Below are 18,141 nucleotides of genomic sequence, written 5' to 3'. Positions count from 1 at the left end.
CTACTTCTTAGGAGCTGTGTGACCCTAGACAAGTGACTGACCATCTCTGGGCCTGTTTTCTTACTGAAACACGGGAGTAGGTAATAGTTGCTGCCTCCCTGGGTGGTGAAAGTGAAAGTGTTAGTCGCTCAGTCGTGTTAACTCTTTGCAACTCCATGGACTGTAGCCCACCAGTCTCCTCTGTCCGTGGAATTCTCCAGGCAAGAATATTGGAATGGGTTGCCATGCTCTCCTCCAGGGGATCTTCCTGACCCAGGGATTGAACTTGGGTCTCCTGCATTGCAGGCAGATTCTTTACCATCTGAGCCACCAGGATGGTCTCCCTGGGTGGTGGAGAGAATTAAACCAGATGTGGGGCAGGCTCAGCATCGGGTACGCAATACATGTCTGCTGTTACTATCATCTGTTGTTATGATTGCTTCCCAGGTTCATCCAAGAGGGGGTGGGAACCCCTCCCCCCTCGATCCTTCTGCCCCCTTCCTGGGCACCCTGGGCAGCCCCTTGAGCAGCTGTGAGCTTCCTAAGCAGGCCCCTGCCCACAGTGCCTTTCCAGGAGGTTGGCACCGAACAAGGCGGGAACAGGAGGCGGGAACGGGAGGCCAGCCCACGGCGGCGTCAGCAGATGGGCACCATCTGGGCTGGCGGCTCAGGGCGGGCTGGCAGCTGCCGGAGCGGGCGGGCCTGGCAGCCCCTCCCCCACCCGCCCTGGCATGGTGCCCGCCCGCCTCAGGTTTCTCAGGCCGCCAGAGGGGGTGGGGAGGCCTGGCTGGGCTCTGGGGCTGGGCAGACAGCTTCTCTCTCTGGGCCCTGCTTCCTCCGGGCTCCTTCCCAAACGAGAGGCCGGGGAGGAGGCCGGCCTTCCCACTGCCAGGCAGCGGTCCTGGGCCCCACCCTCCAGCCCTTGTGCTTGGGACCATTCCAGCCCCAGGGCCTTTGCACTGGCTATGCCCCCCCAGTGGCCTGGCACACTCTCACTCAAATCTCTCTGTACCCACCATGCCTCTCCACACCCCTCCCTGTCCTTAGCTTTTTATTAATTTAACTGAGAATTGTCAGCTTCCCCATCTCCTGCTCAATGGCACATCCACCCACAAAGGGCATGCTAGGAGCAAGCAGCCCCAATGTCCCAAGGCAGAGCTCATGTCACTCCCCTCATCAGGGTCCCCCAGCTGTCCCCTAGGCCACCCTCAGGGCACACACGGAGTCCATTCCTGGAATCAGGGCCCTGTGTCTGCAACACCACCAGATGGATGCCCGAGGCAGCCAAGTTTGGCCCAAGGTGGTGCCCTGGGCTCTGAGGAGCCTGGCAGCCCCAGCGCTAAAGGGATCCTCTCCCGGCTTGTCCCCACTCTTCTATCCTCCAAAATAAACCTGGGGAGGGAGGCCTGGGATTCCTCCTTGGGGTGGGGCCCCAGCAATCCATCTGACAGCCCCAGGGAGAAACAGAGGCTGTGGGGGTAGGGGGAGCCAAGCCTCATCCCCAGGTCTGGGGACAGGGGACGGCCGAGTGTGTGGGTCTCCGCGTGTTTCTTCCTGTCTCTGGGTCCCCCTGTGTCTCTGAGTCTCTCTCACTGTCATTCTGTTGGCCCCGAGGCCCCACATCTGACACCCGAGGTGGTACCTCCTTCCAGCTGAACGGCAGTTGCCCATCTCAACATCCTGCCTGTGACCTGTCCCAGAAGTCAAGCAAGGCCTGCTTTCCCCACTCCCCATCAACCCCATGGCCTCCCAGCAGGGCTGGTTTGAGTGGCCACTGTGCTCTGACCTTGGCCCAGACACCCTGTAGCCCTGAGACCCACAAGGGGAGAGGAGAGAAGAGGTGGCCAGTTCTCTCTGCCATCAGATGACTGCTTGGCTAAGAACAGAGATGTAACTCTGGCCTAGATGGGGATGGGGGTCTTGCGATGAGATGTAACTCTGGCCCAGATGAGGATGGGGGTCCTGCGATGGAAGTCAGGGAGCTGGGGCTCAGCAGGGGGTTCTGGGGGGCAGCCTCAGCTTGGGAATCCTGGAGGAAGCTCTGGTTACTAGGAGCTTAGAACACAGACCCAGCCCAGGGGTGGCCAAGCCACACAGACTGGACACCCACATCCTACACTGCAACTTACCTCCATCCCCTTCTGCCACTAAGCATGGAGGGCTAGCAGGGGTGCCTCAGTCGTGTCCGACTCCTCATGACCCCATGGACTGTACCCCATCAGGCTCCTCTGTCCATGGGAATTCTCCAGGCATGAATACTGGAGTGGATTGCCATACCCTCCTCCAGGGGATCTTCCCAGCTCAGGGATCGAACTCAGGTCTCCCACATTTCAGGCAGATTTTTACTGTCTGAGCCACCAGGGAAGCCCAAGAATACTGGAGTGGGTGGCCTAACCCTTCTCCAGGGGATCTTCCCAACCCAGGAATCGAACCTGGGTCTCTTGCATTGCTGGCTAATTCTTTACCAGCTGAGCTACCAGGGAAGCCCCAGGAACAGAAGTTGCCCATGTCCAAACCCTAATTCTGCCCTTTTCTAACTGTGACCTTGGGCAGCGCAGGTAACGTCTTCCAGGGTACTTTTTAGTTTCCTTCTTTTGAGGCTTCCATTTCCTCATCTGTACAATGGATATGATTCCTGCCTCACAGGCTTGCCATGAGAATGGAAAATAACTGCTAAGTCCTCAGAAAAATTGCTTGACAGAAAGAAAGTGGCACTGGGAGATGGGGTTTTGAAGCATAAGTAGGAGTTTTCCAGATGGGAATGACATCCACAGCAGAGGGAACCATATGGGCAAAGGCATGGAGGTGGGAAATTATGACCTTAGTAAGGATGATAATAATAATGGTCCAAGAAAAAAAATAACAGCCCACAAAGTCCTATCCTTGTGTTGGGTACTTCTCTCCATGACCCCACAGGGGTTATTTGTCAAACACTTTTATCATAAGAATCCAACATTCCAACAGCTATTTTTGATCGGCTCATTTTAAAGACAAGGAAAGCAGGCGCAGAGAGATTCAGTGACTTGTTTTGGGTAACTCAGCTGCCAGGCAGGCAGGCAGGAGGCTGAGCTGGGGTTGGGCTCCCTGCCCAGCCCTCAAACCCGACCCTCACTCCCAGCTGGGTCAGCTGGGGCGTGTTTGAGCGGTGGTCCCCTGGGATGATGGAGCTGGCTAGAAGCAGGAGAGGGTGCAGCCTTGACCTTCCCCAGCCCTCATGTGAGGAGGTTGGAGGAGGTTGACCAGATAGGTAGCAAAAGCATGGCCGAGGGACACGAAGGTGTCTGTGGAGGACTGGAGGCCCCGCCTGCCTGCTGAGCTGAGGGGGGAGGGGGTCGATGGGGGAGGGGAGCCGCCCGGAGATTGTGCTGACGCCGGCAGAAAACTTGCTTCAAAATTTTATCAGCTCAGTGCGGAGGAGGTGGGGGTGGGGCCGGGCGCGGAGGATGGATGTGGTGGGAGAGACCGGGACCTGCATGGTAATGAACGCTGCAGCCCCCAGGCTGCCCGTGCCCTCCCCTCCTCCCATCAGGCCACAATAGCCACCTTGTCTACCCCTCTGCTTCTGGCCCCGTCGAATTCCGGTGGGGGGTGAGGGATGGGGCGAATGGGGTCAAGGTCAAGGAATCAAGGTCAAGACTGGGAGCTCTGGCCTGGCTGTCCCTCCCACACACCATGGTGACCAGGACACCTCATGGAAGGCTCACAGCACCGCTAGGAGTTGGCATGGTTGTTCCTCCCACTGTACAGAGGAGGAAACTGAGTTACAAGACAGAGCTAGGTTTAGAGCCACACAGCCGGCACACGACACACGGCAGGGCTACGATCAGAAGCTGGGCGGTCCTGCCTGGAGTCCCCACTTCTCACTGCCCCTTCTCCCCTCCTCCCAAGTCCTCCCCAGTCATTTCTGGTTGTGTGATCAAGTTGGTTCCTGTGGGGCTACCGGTGGTGGGACTGGGTCTCCAAGCCAAGTGCACCCACCTGACACGCTCAGGCAGCCCAGGTGTGTGCAGGTTCATGCCCACAAGGGTACCAGGCTCAGCTTGGGTGGGAACAGCAGGGCACGGGACTTGTACCAGTTAGGTTCCCCAGGGCACACCTGATTCCATCCGCATGAAGACAGTCACAGCTGCCACCTGCCACACAGCGGACCAGAGTTCAACACGCTACACACACCATCTCCAAGAATCTCCCCAGGTCCAATCCAGGTAAGAACCTTGATAACCTCCATGTGACAGCTCCACTGGCCACACCACCAGGAAGCAGTGGGTCAGTGAAGCCCACTGTCCGCGCAACCAGGCCCTGCCCACGACCACCAGGACCTGTTGACATTCAGGACTGGGCCACCTGTCCAGCCTCTGCACCTCTGCCCGGCCTGTTGACCCCCTGGGAGAGCCCCATGCTCATCACTGCCCAGTCATCCTGCAGAGCTCAGCTCAGGGGAGCCTCCTTCTCCAGGAAGCTGTCCTGGATTTCTCCATCCTCGCAAACCCCACTGGTCTCCATGTGGACCATTTGACCACAGAGCCAGCAAACACCAGAAACACCCAGCTATAAGGGCGGGAGTAGGGAACCCTGACGACCAGAGATTGATGACATAGCTCAAGTCACACGGTGCCCCAGCTTCCCACTTGGCATCAACATGACACCTGTCAGGACTCTGGGAAGGTCTGAGAATCGATCAACCAGCATTCAGTGTGCCACCCAGCACCCTTCCAGCTTCCCCAGGAAGGATAAGGCTGTCCCTCTCCCACCTGTCAGTGGCCCATCCTCACCCCTGTTGCCAACAGACCTTCTGGGACAGCATCTCATTTCCTGTGACCTGCCACCCCCCTTGGACATCAAGGTCCGATGTCCTCCCTTCAGACCCCCAGGACACACCTGCCCCCTATCCCACTCTCCCCGTGAACTGAATCTCTTTCCCTTACACTTCACAAGGCATGTGCCTACTCCCTCTGATACACCTGCCTCCTCCCTTTGACTTGAAGAAGGCCCCCCTCCTTGCTCAAACCTTGCGAGACTCGCCTCCCTCCGTGGACCTCTCATAGGTCAGCCACACGCACGCACGCACGCACGCACACGCGCGCGCAGGGCACGTGGACCCGCCTCCTCGCACAGATCTGCGGGCCTGGTTGACGCCCCTGCGATAGGCTTATAGGTGCATCCCCAGCCCTCTCCACCTCCAGCCCCGTGCATGCGCACGCCCTTTACTCACCTCGCTCCCGCACGAAATAGGCCAGGTAGAGATCGAGCTCCTTGACTGCCACGCCGATGTGGTGCGGCTGCACGCAGAGCACCGGGTGGCCGCACTGCGCCGCCTTGACCAGGCGCTCGCCGTCGGTGCTCTCCAGGGGGATGCCCTTGAAGAGGATGACCATGACCAGGTCCAGCCGCCACACCTTGTCGGCCTGGCGCAGGCAGTCGATGCGGCGCATCTTGCCCTTCTGGTCGGGGTTGGAGAGCACGCAGCCCGGCGCCTTCTTGCCAGTGATGGCCAGCACGAAGTCCTCGCGGCACTCGGGCCGGATGTCCTTGCGCAGCTTGGCCAGCAGCCGCGATGCCCACTTCTGCTTGACTTCGGCCTTCTCGCCCAGCAGCTCGTCCTTCACCGCCCGCTCCTCATCCTTCGACATCCGTTTCTCATGCTTCTTGAAGTACTTGCGCTTCCGCGCCTGCAGGTTGAACCAGGTGTAGGCGAAGGCGCGGACGTGAGGCAGCAGCGCCTCGATGAAAGGGTGGAACTCATCCTGCGGGGAGGGAGAGGCCAGAGATCAGGAGGCGCTGGGGCCCGTGGACCCACTGCCCGGCCCGGAAGACTGAGGCTGCAGAGGCCCCAGGCAGACCCACTGGAGGGATGGTGGAGCAGAGGTGTGCAGAGGTCCTCTGCAGATACCTCCAAACTCCCAGGGAAAAAAACAGGGCCAGAGGGGCCCAGCAGAAGTTCACTGGGTCATATGAGAACCCACTGCCCAGATGGGGAAACTGAGGCTCTGACCATGGTGGAAGGCACAGGCCAAGGAAGCCAGTCATGGAGGGCTGTCTTGAACTCCAATGTACAGGCAGGACAAGCTGAGGGTTCCAGGTGGAAGTTGATGGGGACCCACTAAACAGATGGGGAAAACTGAGGTTGATAGAATAGTGGCATGGATCCATTCTCTGCCTTCTAGAACTGGGGTCAGAAACTTTAAAAGTACCATAAAGAACCAGTAGTGAGTATTTTAGTCTCTGTTGCAAGATGCCACAGAGATGTGACCGGCATGGTAGTGTTTCAGTAAAACTTTACTTATGAACACAGACAGTGGGCCTTGGGCCTTGGGACTGTACTTTGCAAAGCACTGAACTAGAGCATGAGCTCAAATGTCCAAAGCAGGGCTGAGCACACACTGGGCACTGACAGTTCAGGAGCAAACAGGTGTCACTTGTCTGCCAGACCCACTGCTCGGCAGAGGCAGCTGACATGAGATGGAGGTTCAAGGGCTGCCTCTACTGGCTCTTGGCAGTGATGAAAAAATGAGGACAAGACATCTTTTCTATAGCCCAGAGATACAGACAGAACCAGCTGAGGTCCACAGGCCAAGAGGTCTACAGGTCCACTGAGGCCTACTGTATGTCAGGGGCTAATGAAAGGGTGGGGTAGGGTGGGGCAGTTCCTATACAGACCCATTGCAGGGGCAGGGAAAGGTGAGGCCCAAGGAGGCAAGATCAGCATGCAGTAGAGAAAGGGGAGCTCAGTCATGGAGGTTCAGAGCTGGAGAGAGGGGTTCCCAGGGGTCAGTTCACCCTAGCCTGCCCCCCACAGACCCATTCCACAGATGGAAAAACTGAGGCCTGAGGAGGGTCAGAGACCTGCCCAGAGCTGTGACTTCAACACCCCCCCTCCTACTGCCTGAGTGGGGCTACTGAGCAGCCACAACACCCATTTTACGGATGAAGAAACTGAGACCCCCAAGAAGAGACTCAGTCACGAGGAGCAGAGCTGGGACAGGAAGCCACACCTAACCAACTTCTCCATAAAAACAACAGCAGCCCTCCCCACTGTTGGGCACCTAGGAGCATAATGGGGCCATGGGAGGCCCCTTTCCTCTTCTCTGGGGGTAGGAGGAGGCTGTCTCATTCTCGCCATTTTCAACAAGGGAAACTGAGTCTGCAGAACATCCCAGGTATGCTTTCTCACCCTCAAGGGGTGAGAAATTCAAGGAGAAAGGAAGACAGACAAGAGAAGTTTCGATCCCCACTCTTGCTTGGGGGCTGCACTGGGCTTCTTGAATGGAGGTTATGTCTCTCTCTAGCATGTGAATCTCATTATCTGCCCAGCTCTCCAAAGCCTGCATTATGCTATTATTATTATTGTTATTGACATTGTTGTCGCCGTAACGATTAGTTGCTTACAATCTTCTAGGGGCAGGAAAAGGCCTGAGGCTCCTCTATGCCTTGCGTGATGGGGAGGCTAAGCTCAAAGACAGGCAGAGACTTGGCTGAGGTCCTAGAGGCTCTCAGGGTCTGTGTGAGGACACAAACCAAGACCCTATCCGCCCCTTTCTCGGAACAGCCTGCTCTCCGTGAGGCAGGGGTCTCTCGGGGAGATGGTGACACAGTTGCTCTGGGCTACCAGTTGGTTTCCAGGTGGATGTGGCCAGGCTCGGTCCCACCTCCAGGCCTGGATGCCCATGGTACTCCCCACCCCAGGTGCCCTCTCCTTGTCCTGTACCCCATCTCCCCTGGGTCACTTGTAGCCATGGGTGCTGGGGGTGGGAGATGACCTCAGATCTCCCCTATTACTGAGGGTCTGAAAATAGCCTTCTGTCCTCATGGGGTGGGGCAGGATGGGGTACTGTTTGTGCCAGCCCAGCCCCTTCTATGCCAGTGTCCCCCGACATGTGAGTCACCGTAACAGCTGTGGCAGGGACTGGACCTTACAGCCCCTTTCCATGCCCCACCCCACCCTGCCCCGGCTGACCTGCTGAGGCGCTGTCTCCTGCCAGGTCCCCTCCAACCTCAGAGGTGCTTTTCCTGTGTCACCATGTCACTCAACATGCCAGCCCCGGGGGTGGGGAGTGGCTCGCCCAGGGTCACACAGCTGATCTGCAGACCTGGATCCAGAGCCTGGGAGTCTGGCCAGAGAATCGGGGCAGGGAATCCATGGAGGCATGGGGCACTGTCCCCCATGGAGGGGACACCATGGTAGAAGGAGGCCTGGGCTGTGGCTGTCATCCGAGGCCTGGAGCTTATTGGGGGAGTGATCAGAGGGAGCTGGGAAGGGGCAGTTGGGGTGTCAGCCAGCTGAACGGGGGTGCTATCTCCTTCTAGCATAGGAACCCCCTTATCTGCCCAGGTCTCAAAAGCCTGAATTATGCTATTATTATTGTTGTTGTTGCTAGGATTATTTTGGGCCCAGACTCTATCTCTCCTTGAACCCCTTTGCCTCTGAACCCCCTCCCGTTTGATGAGCTCTCTCCCTTTCCTTCTCCTCCCCTCTCCAAGCCCTCTCACCCCTGTCGTGTGCCTACCCCCTCCTCCCTGGGCCCTCTCTGGGGAAAGATGCCAGGGAGGTGGGCAGGGGCGGGAGCCCACGTCACTGGTGACCCCAGCTGGTTCTGGAGGAAGGAAGACAAACATCCTGTAACTGGGTCATGGACCTGCTGCCTGAGCCTCCACGTCCTCCCAGGGAGGTCAACCCAGGTGAGAGGCAGGCCTGTTGCTCTCTTTGTCCCACAAGACCTGTGACAACCAAGGCCTCTTCTCCAGACACTTCCCAGTGCCCTCACTGGTTGACAGGGCAAGGGAGACAGCCAAGGAAAGCTAGAAGCCAAGAATCCTCCTGAACTTCTATGCATCCCTCAAAACCCCATCTCCAATGTTCCTTCCTTCAGGCAGCCTTTCCTGCTTTCCTTAGGGTTCTCCCAGACCTAGCCTAGACCACACTGCTGGGCATTTTTGAGTCCAGCTCAATCAGTCTCCCCTAACCCTGAGGCCCAGGGTTGAGGCACTTGCTGCCAGGCAGACTGGAGGGAACAAGCTTGGGTGACAATGGCCTCCATTTTCACTTTCTGTATAATCCAGGAACAGATCACTGCTATGCCTTGGGCATCAGTTTCTCATCCTGTACAATGGGCAAAAAGGGACCTGGCACCCTGCTGGGGATCAGTGGGGAGCTTATCCACTGCTCTGGTAATCACAGATGCAAGGTTAAGGAAGACAGCAAGAAACCCCAGAAACTTTACTTGGCCCACTGGGACTTCACAAGCTAAGAAGTATAATAAAATGTCAAGCTGGACTTCCTTGGTGGTCCAGTGGTTAAGACTCTATGCTTTGACTGCAGGGGACATGGGTTTGATTCCTGGTTGGGGAATTAAGAACTCCAAAAACCTTACTTGGCCAAAGAGGACAGCAGCAGCTGGCAGGCAGACACTTGGGTCCAAGCCCTTGCTGGGCACTATGGACTGGTCAACTGTGCTTTGGGCTGTGTCCCTTACTGGGCCTCCCTGTGGCTCACCCACTCTGCGAGTCCAGGACAGCAAACCAGGATTTGAAACTCCAATTTCCAAACCAAAAGTTTTCCACAAAGCATTCTCCCTCCTCAGTGACTCAACAAATGTTACTGAGAATCTCTTGTCCACCTCCTAAGTGCTTATCACAAACTCCTGTGCATCCTTCTAAACTCAGGTTCCAATGTCCCTTCTTCCAGGTAAGCCCACTGTTTGTTAAGTGTCAAACAGCAGAACTCATATTTGAATGCAGGCCCATTTGGTGCCAGACTAAGTGTTCTTGCTAGTGATTTCTCCTTCCAAGTTCAGAGCATCATAGCTTATGAACGGCTCTTATCCAATGAGGGAAAAATGCCTTTGATGGTTCAGCAAACATCTACTGTGTGCTAGCTCCATGCATGATGCTGGGGCCCAGCAGAGTCCTGGGCTCAGCCCTCACCTGGATCCTGATTTGGACAGGGATGGATATTAAACAAGCTGCTGCTGCTAAGTTGCTTCAGTCATGTCCGACTCTGTGAGACCCCAGAGACGGCAGCCCACCAGGCTCCCCCATCCCTGGGATTCTCCAGGCAAGAACACTGGAGTGGACTGCCATTTCCTTCTCCAATGCAGGAAAGTGAAAAGTGAAAGTGAAGCCGCTCAGTCATGTCCGACTCCTAGAGACCCCATGGACTGCAGCCTACCAGGCTCTTCCATCCATGGGATTTTCCAGGCAAGAGTACTGGAGTGGGTTGCCATTGCCTTCTCCTTAAACAAGCTAGGAAATGTAATAAAATGTCAGGTTGGACTTCCCTGGCGGTCCAGTGGTTAAGACTCTGCACTTCAACTGCAGGGGGCATGTGTTCAATCCCTGGTTGGGGGACTAAGATCCCACAAGCCACAGCCAATAAATAAATAACACAGGGAATTCCCTGGTGATCCAGTGGTCAGGACTCTGCCTCCACACTCTCACTGCTGAGGGTCTGGGTTTCATCTCTGGTTGGGGGACTAAGATCCCACAAGCTTGGAGGTATGGCTAAAATAAATAAATAAATAAATGAAAGACAGAAAGAAGGAAAGAAAGGGAAAGAAAGGACGGATGGAACAAAAAAGAAAATGTCAGGTTGAACAATGTGCTCTAAAGAAATTTAAAGGAGTTTGTGGCGGCGGCGGCGGTGGGGGGGGGGGGTCCAAGGAGTCCCCTGGGGATGGTTCTTTTTAGCTGGAGGTGGTCAGGGAGGGTCTCTCATAGGAGAGGACACTTGAACAAGGACCTAAAAGATGAGTGTCCATGGTAGGAGCTTTCCAAGTGGAGAACACAGCACAGGCAAAGGTCCTGAGGCAGGATCACGCCTTATGTTTGGAGAGAACAGAGGGGAGGCCAGTGAGGCTGGAGCAGAGTGAGTGAGAGGGAGAGGAAAAGAGGGAGGGCAGGGAGGGGATGGGCAGGTCAGGCAGGGCTTTTGAGGACCCCCTGGGAAGACTTTGGGTAAACTAAGTCCAGGGAGGAGAAAATCTGGCAAAGTGACCAGTGAGTCTGAGCCCTGAATCTCCTGACATTACTCTCTTGCCCTGTGGTCCTGGGTGGATGCTGAGCCAGAAGGTTCGGGTGTGAGGGAGAGAGACAGGGAGCAAGGCTGAGCATTTACTGAGCTCTCAACTCTACAAAATGGGAAAAATTGTTGTACCTGCTGTCCAGAGGGAAAGACTGAGGCACAGAGCCCTGAAGCCACTGGCCCACAGCCACAGAGCCAGAAAGGAGCTGAGCTGGGACTTGAACCTGGGTCCCATGACCTTGAACTTCCTGATCCTTGGCCCCACTGCCAGCTCCCCCAACCCCTCGAGCCCGGGGTCTGGTCATTGCTCAGGGCTTCCTGTTCTGCACCCCACCTGCTCTCTCTGAATCCCATGTGGCCCCCTTCTGCTGCTCAGCCCTGGGCCACGTGTCACCTCCTCCTCGGGAAGCCAAAGCAGCAGCCGGCTCCTGCCATCCCCTCACTACACTGCAGCCCCTCAAGGGTGTGGCTTTGATTTGTTTCTTCACTGCTGCTTCAACGGCATCCAGATTAGAAAGGACCAACTTCATCCTCTGCTTGTTCCCAGTGCACACACCCCAGTGGATGAAGGAAGCCGGTTCCCACGTGGGTCTGGTCAAACTCAGGGAGACCCCGTACAGGGCTAGGCAGGTAGGGGAGTAAAGACCAAGAGAAAAACCCTGGTGGGGGTGGGGGTGGTTAGGGCTTAAGGTTCTGGGGAGTCACTGCTGCCCCTGGCTCCCAGCTTGCCCTGAGCATACAGTGACAGAAGGCAAGGAGGAAGAGCTAGAAAATGCCTATGGGGTGTTTAATCCAGTTATTAGATTCTGTCCTAAGTCACTTCAGTCATTTCTGACTCTTTGCCACCCCATGGACTGTAGCCTACCAGGCTTCTCTGTTCATGGGATTCTCCAGGCAAGGATACTGGAGTGAGTTGCTATGCCCTCCGCCAGAGGATCTTCCCGACCCAGAGATTGAACCTGTGTCTCTTGCATCTCCTGCCTTGGCAGGTAGGTTCTTTACCACTAGTGCCACCTGGGAAGCTGCAGTGCTTAGTTTAGTGACAATCATCATCACAGCCAAGCTTATTTGGCACCGACTGTATACCAGGCCCCAAGCTAAGGTTGCAGCATGCAAGGAAGCACTAGGTCAGCTGCCTAGAGACACACAGCCACCTGGGCAGGATCTACATGCATATCCAAGGCCAACCTGGGTTCCTACCTCTCGACCCCAGGCAGGGCACACGCGTGTGCACATCTGTGTGCCTACACACGTGGGAGTGTGAGCTTTGGGGACGGCACACCCAGGGTCCACTCGCACCCAGGCCACGAGCCAGCACACGTGTGTGAGGGTCACTGCGAACCCGCTTTCTCGTGGGACAGGAAGCCCCAGGACATTTGGTGGGTCCCATCCGTTAGGTGGGAGACAGGAAGGTAAGTCAGCTCAGCCAGAGAGCGAGCGAGGAGGGGAGGAAGGGAGAGAACGCTGACTCGGCCAGAAGCCCAGTGTCGTGATTTACAAGGCACCCGACCCTGACGTGTTGAAGCACCTCCACTGCAGAGGAGGGAGGGGGAGAGACACGGACTTAGACTCAGAGAGAGACAGAGAGAGGGAGAGAAACATGGGGCGAGGTTGTGCCTTGTACAGGAGCCAATCGGAGACCACCAGACCACAGGTCATGGAGGGGGTAACCTCAGGGAGCACCCACCTGCCCAGGCCTAACCAGTCAGGTGGGCAATGGCTCCAGTTCCAGACTCACCAGCCATGCTGCGCCACCCGGGGGCAGGCCCTAGCCCTCTCTGGTCTTGGCCCCTCTCCCAGTCCTGAAAGGCTGGGAGACCCACCCCCCTAATCCCAGCAGAGCCTCCATGAACTCATACCAGGCTGGCACTTCATGCCTTCTGTGCCCTGCCACAAGCCGCCGCCACATACATCTGGCCCATAGGAGGCGCTTAATGAAGATCTATTATATTCAATCAAGACAGAGTCGGGGACCCTCTCCTAGTCTCAGTCTCCCCACTGGAGAAGCAGTGATTTTTTAAAAAAGAGTGTTGCCCCACCAGGCAATGGGGTGAAGCAATGAAGGGAAGAATGAATGAATGAGGGGGGCCCTGGCAGCCGGCGCTGCTGTGGCCACGGCCCAGGCCCAGCCTCAGCCCCGGGGAATCCTGGGCACTGCAGCCAAGAGGGATTTGGCCCCAAACCCGGAATAACTAACGTGGCGGTAGAGGCGGGCGGGAGGCAGGGAGGGAGGCCCAGAGCGGGGCAAGCGTGGGGAGGCCGGCCTTCCCGCCGGCAGGATTTATGGAAGTAACGGCTGCTCCACACAGTTCCTCTTAAGAGTAAAAGTGAAAAGCGTTTGAGTCACCACTGAAACAAGGACGGCGCTCCCAGAATCCTCCAGGGCCGCCTGGGCCTTGGCCGCACTACCCCCACCCCAGGTGGGCAGGACCTTGGGGCACAGGGCGGGCTGGCACCGGGAGCAGCCCGGCTCCCCCCCTTCACACATCCCCAGCCGGTCTCGGCTCTGAGAAGATCCGGGTCGGATCAGCTAAAAGGGAGCTATTTTCGGATGGGCTCAGGTTGTAAAATTAGTCAGTAGAGGAGGGGAGACAGAGGCCCAGAGATGGAGAGGGAGAAAGACAGGGAGAGATGCAGGCAGTCAGAGAGAGGTGGGTAAAGCGAGATTAAGATGCAGCCAGGAGTGGGGGTCCTCCGTGGACATTCTTTCCAGATCCCCCAGCTGGAAAGCCCAGACCAGACTGAGCCTGCATGCAGCTTTGGAGATTACACCAAGGCTGTGCTGAAGGGGGTCCCAGGCATCCCTCCAGGGTGAGGGGCACCCATGGGAGAATAAGCAGAGGAGAGGGATCCCCTTGCCTCTGGGTCACCCCATCCCCACCCTGGCCTGGGAGCTCCCAAGTTCTCTCTCCACCTGACTGTCTCCCGGTTGCCCTGTCCTTTGCACACAGAACCTCAGGTATTTTTCATTACCATGTTTCCAACGAGAGCCTGCCTGGCTGATCCTTGCCCTGTGCCCGGGGAAAGCCAGGCCCGGGGAGCAGCGGAAGGCCAGCTTTGCTTCTCACTGCCACCCCCACCCCCGGGCAACGTGGACTGAGGCCTGTCTCCCAAGGAGTCCTGATGGGGGAATTCCAGGGCGCAGTGACAATAGGCTGCAGTCCAATCTCCTCGCCTGGAATAGCCTCCCTGGGCTCAGCCCCCCTGGGCGGTTCCCAGAGGGAGGGAGCCAGCAAGCGCGGGAAGGACGGAGGGGGCGGGGGCACCTCGGGGCCACCCAGGCCACCCCTTGAGCCCCAAGGTCACCCAGCAACCCTGACTAGGACCCTCACGGTACTTGGGGAGCTTTAGGGCAACAGGCGGCAGAGGGGAGCCAGCGATGACTGCTTTGGGGGACCCCAAAATCTGCTCTGAAGGGGAAGGGAGGTCTGGAGAGGGGCAGGGACATCCCCAAGGTCACTCGGAGGATAAGGGGTAAGACAAGCCCCGTGGCCCCCTTGGCATGGGCCCTCATATACCCTGCGGGGAGCCAGAAACTGCGGGGGCTGGAGGAGGCCTGTGAGAAAGAGCCTGCTATGTGGAGGGGCACCCCAGGATCGTCAATGGTGGCAGGGGACGTCCAGCAGAGACTAGCATCCACGTGCTCCCCACACAGTAGTTGGTCCTCAGGATATTCTGTGGCCCCGCACTTGACCCTGCCTCTCCCTCCAGAAACTGCCTCCGCAGCCGCTTGTCACTTTGAGGGAAACTGAGGCCCGACCCCCATGGTTAAAGACATCCAAGGACGTGGGGTGGGGGCGGAGCTGGAGGGTGGAACCAGCGGACCTGGGAGGGTCCCCCTGGAGGAAGCTGGGGGAGAGAAGGGGTCCCCTGGGGCAACCCCGGGCACAGCCGCCCCCTCCCCACACACCCCCTGGGTAATTGCACAAGGGCCGAGCCCGGGCAGCCTGGGAGCGCGGCCAGGGGTGAGAGGCTACAGGAGGGGGCAGGGGCAGGTGCCGGGCTGGCGAGGGCGTCTGCAGCGCCGCAGTGCCCGGGCCAGACCCGGGCTCGCCCGGCCTCCCGGCTCCTCCCGCCGGCGGCGGCGGCTCAATAATCCACAATCGATGCAGCGAAAATATCGGGCCGGGGTTGGGGGCGCGCAGGGAGTGGGAGACCCGACGGGAAGTTGGAGCACCCCCTCCCCCCACCGCTGGTGCCTCCAACTTCGCGTGCCCCCTCCCCCTCCGCGCACACGTGGGCCAATAATGGGGGGAAAGGCGGCCAGGGCCGGGGTGGCGGAGCACCACCTTATGAGGAGGGCCGTTCGTCCCCGTATCAGAGGGGTCCTCCCCTCCAGAGTCTCCTGGCGTCCAGGGTCCAACCGGGACCCCCTTGATTTCTCCTATGAGCAGGCCTAGGTCCAGTCCAGGGGTTCGCACAGAACCCCGCCTTTGGCCTTCTCCCGGGCACCCCTCGACCTTCCCGGGTTGGGTGGGGGTGCGCCTCCTGCGTCTGGGGAGGGCGAGACTGCAGGGTGAGCCCCCACGTCCGCCAGGGGGAGAGGTCCGGTGGGGCGCACAGGGCGGGCGTCCCGGATGAGGGTCCCAGCCCATCCCCCCGCCGCCTACCGGACCCTGGCCTGAGGCGGGGGCGGGAGGGACGCGCGCCTTTTCCGTCCCGCCTCCTCGGGCTTCCAAACTCCGGGGCCCGGTGGCTGGGGGCGCGGGGCCGGGGCACCGGGGGCACGCACCCGGGGCCGGGCGGGGGGCGTACCTGGGTCAGGCAGAGCGGGGACGAATACATCCCGGGCGCGGCGGGAGGCGCAGGGCCGGCCGGAGCGGGCGCGCTGAACTTACTGAGTCATTTTTCCAAACCCCCCCCCCCGCGGCCGCGGCCGGCGCGCTCCTCGCCGCCTCCTCCCTCGGTCTGCCTCCCTCCTCCCTCCCGCGCTCTCCCTCTCTCCTGCGCCCGACTCCCTCTCTCTCTCCCTCTCTCTGTCTCTCTCTCTTCCTTTCCTGTCCCCCCCGTCTCTGTCTCTCTCTGTGTCTCTGTCTCTCCTCCCTCCGGCAACCACCTCCCTCCCTCCCCCGATTTCTCTCCCCTCCCACCCCGAACCTCCCACTTCTCAACATCCAACTTTCAAAGAAAAGAGGAGGGGGGGAAAAGAGCGCGAGCGAGGAAGGAAAGCCGCTCCCCCCGCGCTCCCCATGCCTCCTGAACCCCCAACATTGCTTATTATTACAAATTTCGAGCCGCCCTGTGCCAGGGCACCGGACGGGGACCAAAGGGCCTGCGCACACCCCGGCCGCAGCGGGTCCCCCTGGATCGCCCGCCCGAGTCGAGTGGGTAGGGGTTGGTGGCTCTTGCGGGACATTTGGGGGCCGAAGGTGGATTTTGGAGGCCGCCCCCGAACCCGCCCCAAGCTGGCCGGGAAGTTGGAGAAAGGAGCCAAGGTGGGGGGGGAGGGAAAGAATGAAGAAGTGACGTGTGCAGAGGCCCGGCGCGAGCGCGCTTTTCCCCTTAAAGATGTACAACCCGGGGTGCATGGCGGGAGAAGGGGGTCTCATGGTGTCCTCTCCCCCTGATCGCCCCGGAAAGCCAGACCGGGACTGCAGTTCCCAGGCAGAGGGGCTTGGCTACAATTGCCCTTCCGTGGCCAGAAGGGCCCCAACCAGCAGGGGAGCCTCCAGAACTCTGCTCTTGCTTCCTCAGCCAGCACCAAAGGAGAACTGGGTGGGGTTTGGGCCTCCCCCATATGTTTCCCCAGTACCCCAGGAGGAAGGTGTCCAGGAAGAACCTCAGGCTGGCCAGATAAACCCTTGCAGCCTCTTCCTAGGTGTCCAGAGATTCTTACTGACCCCCACCCACAGTGTACCCATTTGACGGATCCAGAAACTGAGGCACTGGAGTGGCTTGGAGCCCAGTTACCTGGCCCCAGAGCCCACAAGGCAGGCTCTGTTGTTCTCCCTCTGGAGAACAGACCTGCCCTCCTCCAGTCTGAGCCCCCAGGGAGCCTGACGGACCTGGCCTCACCCCTCCCTGGGTTCATCCTGCACACCCTCCAAGCCTCTCTCAGGCACTTTTGCCACCTCAAAGAGCAGGAAGCTCCCCACTTGGCATCCTCCCCTGTGAAGTGGATGAACAGTGCCCACCTCCTGGTGTTGGTCAGCAGAAGAACAGCCCTTAGAAGCGCCTTGACCTTCCGTTAAATATGCACTGAGATGCTCTTAGAAAGCTTGGCCATTCTGACCCATCTCCAAGGACAAATGATAACCCCTCGCCAACTTGGGGCAGCCGGCCCATGCCCAGAAAGAATGTTTCTTCCCCATATTATAGGGGAGGAACCCGAGGCTCGAGGCGAGGTAAAGATGCTACTGACCTGGGGCCCTGGGGCTAGGCCAGAAGGAAGCAGAATTCACACGGGACACATACGCCCTCTGTCCTGCCAGCTCCCCCTGCTGTGAGTGACAGTCACTCAAATGGCACTTCACTAATGTTTTGTTTTTCTAAATTCCCACTGTGCAACCATGGGGGGCATTTAAACCTCAGGATGAAAGGGAGAGACAGGTGTCTAGGAATCCAAATGCCAAAATAACAGAAAGCAATATTTTATTATTTTTAAAAACATTATGAACACCTGGAGGGCAGAATCCCCAATTCACAGACATTTTCAAGTTCAAGTTGCCTTAGGAGCTTTCTCCCAGGTGGCTGCGACTGCCAGACTGTTCCCAACACCCACCCGGCATGCAGCCTTCACCAGGCAGTTTGGGTTACTCTGGAACACAGTTTGGAGAGCACAGACTCTCTCTGTCTCTCTCTAAACCTCAGTTTCCACATCTGTAAAATGGTTACAATAGATGCAACACACATTTTGGGAGGTTGGGCAGATTGGAATCCTTGAGATAAGGTGTGGAAAGACAGTATTAATACATTAGTGGTGGCGGGTGCAAGTGCACCATTGAGAGTGAAGAGTTTTATCTGTCTATCTATCTGTCTATCTATCTATCTAGGCTTCCCAGGTGGTGCTAGCCGTAAAGAACCCGCCTGCCAATGCAGGAGATATAAGAGATGAAGGTTTGATCCCTGGGTTGGGAAGATTCCCTGGAGAAGGAAATGGCAACCCACTTCAGTATCCTTGCCTGTGGAATCCCATGGACAGAGGA

General features: G+C 58.0%; 1 protein-coding gene across 4 annotated transcripts in view; it reads right to left on the bottom strand.

The window, feature by feature from the left end:
- NFIC (nuclear factor I C) overlaps positions 1 to 18,141 on the bottom strand; it is a 72,362-nt gene that overhangs the window by 49,808 nt on the left and 4,413 nt on the right. For 2 of the 4 annotated variants that reach the window (XM_018050812.1, XM_018050813.1), the window contains exons 1-2: positions 15,752 to 15,895; positions 5,192 to 5,723 (exon numbers count right to left, since the gene is read on the bottom strand). In XM_018050812.1, coding sequence (XP_017906301.1) covers positions 5,192 to 5,723; positions 15,752 to 15,781 — 562 coding nt within the window. In that variant the 5' untranslated portion in view covers positions 15,782 to 15,895. Of the gene's footprint in view, positions 1 to 5,191; positions 5,724 to 15,751; positions 15,899 to 18,141 lie in introns of those variants that run through there. The other 2 variants (XM_018050811.1, XM_018050815.1) reach the window with 2 other exon arrangements.

Source organism: Capra hircus, chromosome 7 (assembly GCF_001704415.2).
Source record: "Capra hircus breed San Clemente chromosome 7, ASM170441v1, whole genome shotgun sequence".
Lineage (NCBI taxonomy): Eukaryota > Metazoa > Chordata > Mammalia > Artiodactyla > Bovidae > Capra > Capra hircus.
Note: the sequence above shows the minus strand (reverse complement) of the source record. Positions and strands in the feature narration are given on the sequence as shown.